The 10458-nt window shown below is 37.5% G+C and overlaps 1 protein-coding gene across 15 annotated transcripts in view; it reads right to left on the bottom strand.

The window, feature by feature from the left end:
- The window catches only part of DOP1A (DOP1 leucine zipper like protein A), a 68473-nt gene that overhangs the window by 8133 nt on the left and 49882 nt on the right, over positions 1-10458 (bottom strand). For 14 of the 15 annotated variants that reach the window (XM_074861947.1, XM_074861944.1, XM_074861949.1 and 11 more), the window contains 13 exons: positions 8664-8789; positions 8193-8327; positions 7607-7662; positions 7004-7108; positions 6241-6307; positions 5781-5925; positions 5463-5542; positions 4802-4911; positions 4489-4638; positions 3151-3212; positions 2390-2542; positions 1430-1566; positions 20-75 (listed from right to left, as the gene is read on the bottom strand). In XM_074861947.1, coding sequence (XP_074718048.1) covers positions 20-75; positions 1430-1566; positions 2390-2542; positions 3151-3212; positions 4489-4638; positions 4802-4911; positions 5463-5542; positions 5781-5925; positions 6241-6307; positions 7004-7108; positions 7607-7662; positions 8193-8327; positions 8664-8789 — 1382 coding nt within the window. Of the gene's footprint in view, positions 1-19; positions 76-1429; positions 1567-2389; positions 2543-3150; positions 3213-4488; positions 4639-4801; positions 4912-5462; positions 5543-5780; positions 5926-6240; positions 6308-7003; positions 7109-7606; positions 7663-8192; positions 8328-8663; positions 8790-10458 lie in introns of those variants that run through there. The other variant, XR_012628060.1, reaches the window with a different exon arrangement.

Raw genomic sequence — 10458 nt, 5'->3', positions numbered from 1 at the left:
GGGAAGTTTGTAAGTTTACCTGGAAATGTCTTCATCAGCAGTGAGCTCCTGTTCCATCAGTAAAAACACCTGTACCTGAAGATCAAATGCTACATTTTAATACCATTTTTTTATGGACTGTGACTCAGGAAAATGCTGTAGGGAGGCCTGAGTAATAAGCCTTAGAGAAACTGTTTGGAGCTTTACTTCCATTCCTGGATGATGAAATAACCCCCTGAACTATGAGTGGACACTGGCACCCTAGAGCTCTTTCATCCCTTATATATAGCCATTGTGCTACTCGGGCCATAAGAAACTGACTCTTTTTATGGCCACGAAAGCTCTCAGAGGATAATCCCCTCCACTACTTAGAAAGCAAGACCTAAACAAAATGAGAATAAAGAATCATATAACAGAGCAGTCAAGCTCAGGCGTGAATTCACAGAAGTAACACAGTCCTGTCCACTGAAAGTAGATCCAGGACTGTGGTAGCTTGCGTAAAGGCCAGGGGACAGCACGGGAATTGGAGGACCACACTGAGTAGAATGAGTTTCCTAATATTTATACTATTCACAGGCTCAAAATTAAATCCATCTATTGCTAAAACAATGCACTTGATCTTTAAAATACTTTATATAGTTTTTCTCCTTCTATTACTTAGATCTGTGGTTAACTAAGGGCTAGGTTAGGTGCCTACAAATGAAAAAAAAAAAAAAAAATCACAGCAGTGATTCTGATTTGCTGTGTAGCCAGTCCCTTGGGAATTCCTTGGCTAACAGGCTAAACGGACCACAGGATGCACTAAACACTCTCCTCCATTCCCATTGCCAAAGCTGAAATCCAAAAGACTGCGTCAAACAGTCAGCACTGGAGACTTCACAGATAGCAGCTCTGAAAACAGATGTTTATCCTGTCTTGTTATGCAGAGTAAAACAAGAGAAAGAAGAAAGCTGAATCGAGCCTTGTCTAAATCTTATTATAAAATTTCAGCCACAATGTGATTTGAATGACCATGAACTGCCAATACAACCTGGATTCTGACTCCTCCTTTCTGTGGCTTCTCATCCTTATTGCTGGAGAAAGAAGGCTGAATGACAAGGAAAGTAGAAACAGGGAGCACTGAGAAGAGCAGGAGTGGGAATGGTGGAGAGTGTACACATACATAGGCAGATATTGAAGTAGGAGTTAGTAGGGAACAATGAGGGCAAATGCAAATTTAATTTTGGAGACATCTGAACAGCGTAAAAAGCATAAGCCAACAGATACTTTGTTTGGTTGCAAAAATATAGACACCAGGACTATGAAAATAAGTTGGCTGTTAATTTGTGTCCATTGTACATTTACATGCACAATCTCTAGAAGAGATTTTCTTTAAAATGTTGAAGAGGAACGAGGTGGTGTCTTACATTTGCACCAGTCTTCCAAATCATGAATGTTAACTGCAACTCACCAGTTCAGTGATCATGGTCGGCCAAAGCGAGGTAAGGTGCTGTGGAGACATTCTTAAAAGCAATACTCTGAAAAACAGGAACACTTGGGAATGAAGGGTGGGCACCTGTGGCAAACGGAGACTTTCTACCAGCCTTTCTGAAACAAAAAGCCAAGAAGGTTTCCTCAGTTCAGAATAACTCCAACTACTGTTTTCTCCTTCTCTCATTTACTCTCAATTTTTACTTTTTTTTAAGTATCTGCAACATTACTGTTTCAGTATTTTGCCAGTTTTATTCTGTCAGTGTAAAAGATAACCACTTTCAACAAGCAATGAACAAAAGCAAGAAACTGCAAAACAGTGCAGTTGCATAATTTGATTAAAGTTCTCCACATAAATGCAATAGTGCATCTGGGCGTTTTGCTCATCTTACACAGTTTCACCCATTACAAAAAGAGGAGTTAACAGATTCCAAACAATACAACAACAGCCTGAACAGATAAGATATATTATTATTAAAAGGCTGCACCATCATAGTACATGGGATATTACACAGGGATGATATGCTCTTATTTAACCATAACCACCTCTAAGCATTCAACATATACAGAGGCAGATACATAAATAAGTTTTTCAAACCAACACATGCACTTAGCAGTTCAGACCAGTAAAACAACCTGGTACCTTGAATATAGTAAATCCAGCTACTGATTTGACTGGGGAAAAAAAAAATTCAAAGAACAAATCCTGGAACAAATGAAACAAGAAAGATGATGCAATTGACTTTCCATATGGAGGAAGAGACAAAGTGTCCACCTTGGTAGCACTAAAAGACAAAATGAAACTTTGCATCCAGCCACGGAAATGGTACTGCACACCAATATTCCAGGAGACAAATTTACCTCTATTACCCTGTCATAGAAATATTTCTCAGTTAACATCAGAGTCCAGAAGTCCACTAAATGATGCATTTTTACTGACCTTGTATGTCTGGAAGGTATTTCTGGTATTGGTCTATCTCACTACTAAAAATTGCAAAAGCCAGTCTCTTCAGGAGCATAGCACGCTGTTCCAGCTCTGCATCTCGATTAGCAAACAGGTTGAGTGAACTGCTCTGAGCCACAGCCACTCGTGCTGAAAGAGAAAATGCATAGTGCAGAGATGAACTTCAAAATTCCCTTCTGTTTCCCTTTAAGGCACAAATAACTCTGACTGCATTAATGTAGTTCAAAAGCAGATGTTAAAAAGATGCATGTTCTACAATTTGTATTTTTAACCACAGCGATTTAAAATACATGTTGAAAGAAAACCTGTAAGTATACACAAGTGTGACTAGGTTTGGGGGCTTTAAAAAAAAAAAAAGCTACACTTTTTCCCAAAACGCAATTTGCAGATATAAATGCTCAGAATTTTGGAATGTCCAGAATCAATTTCTCCTTAAAGCAGTTAGTGTCAGATCTAAAAAGAACCCAAAACACACCCACAACAAAAACCACCCTCACCTGCTCTGCTTAATCAACTTTGCCATATAGGTAAAATTCACTGTGTGCCAGGATGGTCTCAAATTCTCTCAGTTCAAGTTATCTTATTTATGGATCTCAAGTAGTTGAAGAAAACATGAAAAACACTGAATAAATCAGATTGGAATAAATGCTGAACAAATGTTTTCAAGACATTTGTTTTCCCTTATTTTGATATTTTGCTTGGAGAAAAGTCACTACTACATCTTATTAAATACTTACTCATCAAATCTCTGAATGTGGTTTTGTCATGTGTCATCAAATTATCCATAATAGCTCTCCAACTAAAACAGGAAGATTGTACACAAATCAGAAAAGCAAGAAAAAAAAAAATCAGGAATTTACAGGAACATTTACAGAGCTTTTTCTGCTCTTTTAATTCAGGCTAAGGTTTCCAATCCAAGCTCTCTGCTACATAGGTACTATTTATTCGGTGCAATTTGATCTGAATCTATAGTTATACTTCTCAAATAAGGGACACCATCCAGAGGGACCTTGACAGCCTAGAGAGGTGGGCCTGTGTGAATCTCATGAAGTTCAACAGGGTCCTGCACATGGATCAGAGCAATCCCAAACATGGATACAGGCTGGGCAATGAGTGGATTTGGAGCAGCCCTGCAGAGAAGGACTTGGGGGTATGAGTGGAAGGAAAACTGAATATGAGCCAGCAATGTGTGCTTGCAGCCCAGAAAGCCAACTGTTACCTGGGCTGCATCAAGAGAAGTGTGGCCAGCAAGTTGAGGGAGATGACTCTCCCCCTCTACTCTGCTCTCATGAGACTCCACCTGGGGTACTGTGTCCAGCTCTGGAGACTTCAGCACAGTAAATATATGGACCTGTTGGCCATGAAGATGATCTGGAGCACCTCCCCTATGAGGACAGGCTGAGAAAGTTTGGGTTATTCAGCCTGGAGAAGAGAAGGGTCTGGGGAGACCTTATAGTGGCCTTCCAGTACCTAAAGGGGGTTACAGGAAAGATGGGGAGGGACTCGTTATCAGGGAGTGCAGGGATAGGACAAGGATTAACGGTTTTAAACTGAAAGAGGACAGATTTAGATATTAGGAAACAATTATTTACTGTGAGAATGGTGAGACACTGGAACAGGTTGCCCAGAGAAGCTGTGGCTGCCCCCTCCCTGGAAGTGTTCAAGGCCAGGTTGGACGGGGCTTTGAGCAACCTGGTCTAGTGGAAGGTGTCCCTGCCCATGGCGGGGGGGGGGGTGGGGGGTGGGGGGGTGGGGTGTGTGGAACTAGATGATCTTTATCCCAACCCAACCCATTCTGATTCTACAAAATCATAGAAACCACTTTTTCCTCATAGAAAAGTAAAATAAAATAAAATAATCTTGACATTGAAAAAAACAGGCTTGTGCATAGAAATACACCTTAGACAAACAAGTTTAACATTTCATGTGGTAATCTAAAACAGAAAACATCCCATAATAAAGTATTTCTCTCAAAGAGCTGTTGGGAAAGTTAGGTCCAACATTATACATACTCTTGTGTAATGGTATACATAAAATTTGTAACAGCCATCAATATAAGCAGGACAAAGTCTTACTGGTTAACACATGAAGCATCCATCTGGAAGAAACTGGAATCCATGAAGAGGTCAAATGCTTCCTTTTTCCATGCTCTCCTTGTATATTGATACCCACTAAGACTGCTTAATAACTGGACACAGGCTCGATAGCTGGATGCATTGTGAGCACTAAAGAAAAAAATAAAGTCAACATGAAACAATTTTGAATTGTTGCTTTATAGAAAGTTTGACAGACATGTAACCCTTTTCATGCCTGTTTCAACTTAAGTGTCACCCACCAAATTTCAACTGGCTGTAGAGATTACATCAATTCAATACATTGTAAAGATACCTGTGATTACGGAGATAGGGAACAACATAGTGCATAATATTTACAAGCAAAGGAATAACCCTCTCTTTTTCATCACTGTAGAAAACCATATCCAACAGATGAGCCAAAACCTATAAAAGGAGAGGAAGATATGTTATCATGCACTCAAATTGGTTTTTATCTACTATTTAGCATTTTTTTGTGTAATGTCTTTTACTGAACGTTCAAGTTTATGACAGAAGTGATCAAATTTCAGGTACTCTACAAAACCCAGAGTATAAAAGTCCCATCATTTTTAAAACAAACTAAGGTAAAAACACAGAAGCATAAGCTCCTGGGCAAAGCATTCTATAGAATAAGCTACAAAAAAAAATAAATTCGAAGACTGACTGCAATTACCAGCTGTAAATAACACATACCACTAATAACACACGAAGGTTGCTACTAAAAGTTTCCTGTGCTACACACCTGAGAGGCCATGCTTTAGGCCTCATCCATCTCACTGAAACTTTATAACTGGGTTAGTAACAATGTTTTAGATATTGTTACATTACAGGACCTAGAATCCATTTATGTCAGTATTTCCCATCAGATCTCTTTCCCCAAGCTTCTAGTCCAAAGCTCTTCACAATATAAAAGTTTATTATAAGACAGTATTTATTACATCTGAGGAGACATTTACCTCAGAAAGTAAGGTCAATGCATGGACACTATAAACAGATGGAGTTATGTTTGAAGTTTCCATTGCTGGAGACAACATATCTAAATGAAGGTAATAAAAAAAATGTCCAAAGTTAGTTTTCTTAAGCCATTATTTACCTTACAAGCATATTTTAATAGCATATATTTTGAAGATGTACAGACTTTGCCAGATACACTGTGTAAGATACTAATGCCTGAAGCATTTTTAATGTATTCAAGTATAGTAAAGCTGTCCTCCTTGTTAATTTTGGCCTGATAATTAATGTTTTGTTTAAAATAAAGATGAAAATGAAACTACCTTCAACATCTGATTCTAAGTTGTTTCCATCAACCATAATCTTGGGAGAAGGCTTAACCTCTAAGTTTCGTCTTAGCCAAGTAGTCTGTTCCAAGGAAGAACCAGCAATTGCCCCAATGGCATCCACTATCTTGTGTGTTACATCCTGGGCAGGAAAAAAACCAAGTATTTTAAGAACTCTGTGCAGAAGGGCTGTATTTGTTGTCCTGATGTGTTTTTGTAGAAAAATCTGTATAACTGATTAAGTGTATAACTGCTTTCAAATCACTTCTATATTATCAGTGATTTAATAACCTCACAGAAAATAAGATCTTTTTTAACAGATTATAAACAGTACTAAGTAGAAGATACTAAAGAGTCATTTCAGACTACAGAACTGATATCAGATAATTCTAGTACATTCAAGCATTTATTGTTCAGTATTTTCAAAAAAGAGACATACATACAAAAAATTTCTTACCTGGAGATCTCTTTGATCTTTCTTATTTTCCAGACTTGGGTTTTTCATAATGAACTCATTAAGAACACTGAAAAAAATATAGAAGTAGATATGGATTTTCTTCTCACAATACATTATTCAGTAACATCAAGAGCTAAAACAAATCTGGAGAAATTTACCTGTGCAATACTTATTTACTAAACCCCCAGTCATTGCTATTTATCAATATTCTAGAAAACATCCCTTCAAGTTTATTTTGATCACACCATAATAGTTTATCAAGAACATGCTTTACTAGACTATACACAAAAGTATCTTTAGAGACAGTTTACTAGGGAAGATAAATTCCAGGAAGTCAAGAAAATGGTCCTTGAAGCTTTATACAGAAAATCATATTCAACATTTTATTTCTAACACTCCACAAACAGCTTTCATGCTGAGAGTGAATCCTTCCTAGTGAGCTGCAAACCTACACATACCCAAGAAATACTCATTGTAGTTATCTTCTAAGAAAAATCAGAAAATTAAACATACTGTTTAAAGAGCCTGAATCACTCAAATAATCAGTTAGGTAAGATCATAGCTTATATCATATTATAATATAAAATTTAATATATGTAACCATTCCTCAGAGAAGAAACTAATTTGATAAAACCCACAGAACACAGGCAATAGTTCTATCACTCAAAAATAAGTGATAGAGATTTGAAAGCACTAAACACTTCAGTATGATTTCACATACATTTGAGTTTATTTGGAAATTGCAAATATCGAGAGCACTTACCCAAGTATAAGGAATTGTCCCGGAGCTGGAAGACCAACCTGGATGGAATCTTTCAATAGAAGCAGCAGTGCTGCCCAGCTATCTACTAAGCTGGTCACTGGAATCCTAAGAGAGCAGCGACAGCAATGAAAACAGCATCATCTCCCTCAGGTATTCCCCATTTTCTTTCTATCTCACAATTTTCCTGTCAGGTATTATTGAATCAACATTCATACAAATTGTTTGGTTCTTCATTGAATATTAGGTGGCTACATCAAGTCATTAAGAAAAGAAGGCAGGCAGAAGACCAGTACTCAAGGGACATGCGTTTCAGTCCAAGGTTGGAGTGGTACCAATGAGTTACAGCACAATTAAGATCAGCTTTCCTTGGGCAGGGGGCAGATTTCCCGCAGGACTTTTAGGTGTGGGAAGAAAGATGATGCAGAACTAGGGAACTCACAAAATATATCCCTTTCTTTTTTATGACACCTACGGTTCAAAACCATTCTTCATGATTCATATTACACAGGCTATTTCTCATCCTAGGGATTATAAAAAGATGTAAAAATATTCGAATTGTCCATTCACTTCTTGATGACAGAAATAAAATTTAACTTGTCTTACCTTTGAGTATAAGCATAGAAAAACTGCAACATGCAGACTTCCAGGGAAAGATGTTTCTAGAAAGAAATATGAAACCTGTGTCATCAGGAAGAAGAAAGTGACTTTTTTTTCCCCCCTCACTTGACAGGGCGAAACTGACAATGCTATAATGTTACTGCAGTGTTTGAAGGTATACTTTAATTCATTAACAGAATATTATGAACGATTATTTAAACATCCCTCTATAAAGTTATTCTTTTTTTTTTTTCTCTCTTATTCCCTCTTTTCCCCACTTCCCCTTCCCACTCAAAAAACCCCAACCTGATGTTAGGGTATGCATCTGTGTCCCTAACGTAAGCAGCCTATCCCCACAAAACAGTCTTGTACAGAAGCAGTAAACAGGATTCTGGAGTTGTTCAGGAAATGGTAATGACTTGAAGAGGTATGACTTCCCTCCAAAAGTTCATCCCTCTATTAGATATTGTGAAAATTTTCACACTGTACAGCTCAGCTTTGTGAATGAAGTATTCATATCATCAGCATTTTAAGATTCAGTAAGAGGACATTAAAAAAAAAATAATCAATAGGTTCTCAACAGTTTTCATACCTTGTCCTTTGCTATGGCTGGAGGCTGCTTCAAAACTTCTTTCACTGTTTGTATAACAGTCTCTGTTCTCATAACACTGATAGAGCGAACTAGCTCAACCAGTAGAAGTTGTTCTTCACCTGCTGTAGGAATAACCTAAAAAGAATCAAATGTATGTCCCAGATTATCATCACAGACAATGCCTATGCTAAAATTAAGGCAGCTGGCCTCATGAGATTGAAATGTTAGTAACAGTTCATCCAGAGACTTGGAATCACTTATTCTTTTCCTGAAGAATTCAGGAAGATTATCCCATTCTAAAATAAACTGGTAGCTCCCTAATGGTACAGTTGCCAATTAGAAACGTAAGTTCTCCATATTTCATACTATGTATTTTTTTTCCCCTGGAATGTCTGAATTTTCTCCTTACTGCTTCTAAATCACTTAAAGCTATTACCACTACTAGAAGAGACCACTGAAGTATAAACATACCTTTGTCCTAGAAGTATTTTTGTTTTGCCTCCTTTCATTCCATACAAATGCAATAGCAGCCATGAAGTGAACACCATGATTCATTGAAATTGGACCCAGAAGTTCAAGAATCTGCTGCCTCAAATTCTGAAATGCAGAAGCAGAACACATACACCTTTAGGTAAGCACCTCAGCATTATGTTTAGAACAGCCAGCTATAAAGCCATACTTGGATGGTAGCTATCACTGACTTTTATAAAAATGGAAGGACGCACTCAGAGGGTTCATAAAGCTCTATTCTACATCTGGTACTCTTTAATCATTTTATTCATGACTAAACAAGGGAAGATAAAATACACGTGTTAAATTTTCAAATGGTAATGAAGTGGCAAGCAACTGATAGAAAGGTACAGAACTAAAAATTATCTCACAAACTCAAAAAGCACCTTGAAAAAAAGCTGCAATATAGGCTTGATCTTTGCATGCAAAGGTGGGGATAAACAACTTTGGTGATTCAGAATGAGAAACTATTTATATAGTGGTGCTACTGGAGAAAGTCTTGGGATTATAGTGGATCACACACTCAGCTTGATGACTTTGCAAGGAAGGGGAAAGAGCATCCATAAATAGCAGCACCTCGTGAAAGACAGTAAGTATTTCCCTTGAAAGAAGATACCACATACCATGTCTAGTTTTGGACACCTTACTTCAAGAAATGTACCACAAACTGAACAGAACTCAAACTATAAAAAGAAAGATTAGCGCTATGGAATATGACTTACAAGAAGGGGCTGAAATGGGTTTGTATATAGTCAGGAGAAAAACATGTAAGTGGAGACATAACAGTTATTAGCAAATGTGTACAAGGTAATTAGGAAGAAGGAAGATGATGTTCACGTCTGTCACAGATAGTGATGGACTTGCTTTGTAGCAAGTGAGATAAAGAAGTAGGGGTGGTGGGGAAATCCTAAAAGAAGGAACATGTTACTCTGGGAGACTGGAATATTCGCTGTTGAAACTCTTAATGATGTGGTTTTTAAGCATGTCAGAAGTTATTGAGGCACAATTGGGTCAGAAAATGTATTTCCTGAGCTGTCTTTTTGACCTGTGTTCTATGACAGGAAGATTTCAGACAAAAATGCACTTTCTATCTGTTTTCTGAAAGCCATTTTTACCTTGGTCAGAGATATTTCAGTAGGAATTGTCTAAGCTTGCAGGAAACTGCTATACACGATCCCAAAGCTTGACTATACACTTTATGCACTTGCCAATAGTGTAGTTGCCAAAGCAACCTAGTTGTACTGAAGCTTAAAAAGGTTGTTTATACTTTAGATACACAATTCCATAGAGTTCCACAGTTACATGTGTTTTTAACCACATCCACCAACTACAAGGCAGCTACAAAAGCACTACCCAAAAGCAATGAGGTGAAAATTAAAATAACCTATCCTCATGCTACACTGAACAAGCTGAATTCAAACTGGGCTTTTTCATATATAGGACATGTTGAATGCTCTTTTGAATACTACAGATTCGGGCAAATTAAAGAAAATCTAGGATGTACAGAACAGTTAATGTTTAACCAGAGTGAAAAAAACTTATCCTTTTTTTACAGAAGCAGCATAATATTACAGGCCATCAACAAGTACATACCCCCTTCCTTTCAGTGAGTAGGAAACCCTACAGGCTGCACAAATGTGAGCATGGATGCTGTCTGTGCAAAGACATGGAGTCTTAGATAAGTTATTTTTTATTCCTTCAATCAGAATGACAAAGGTTGAAAAGGATGTAACACAGCATCATCACAAACTGTATC

This window comes from Strix uralensis, chromosome 3 (genome assembly GCF_047716275.1).
Source record: "Strix uralensis isolate ZFMK-TIS-50842 chromosome 3, bStrUra1, whole genome shotgun sequence".
NCBI classification, from domain to species: Eukaryota; Metazoa; Chordata; class Aves; order Strigiformes; family Strigidae; genus Strix; species Strix uralensis.
Note: the sequence above shows the minus strand (reverse complement) of the source record. Positions and strands in the feature narration are given on the sequence as shown.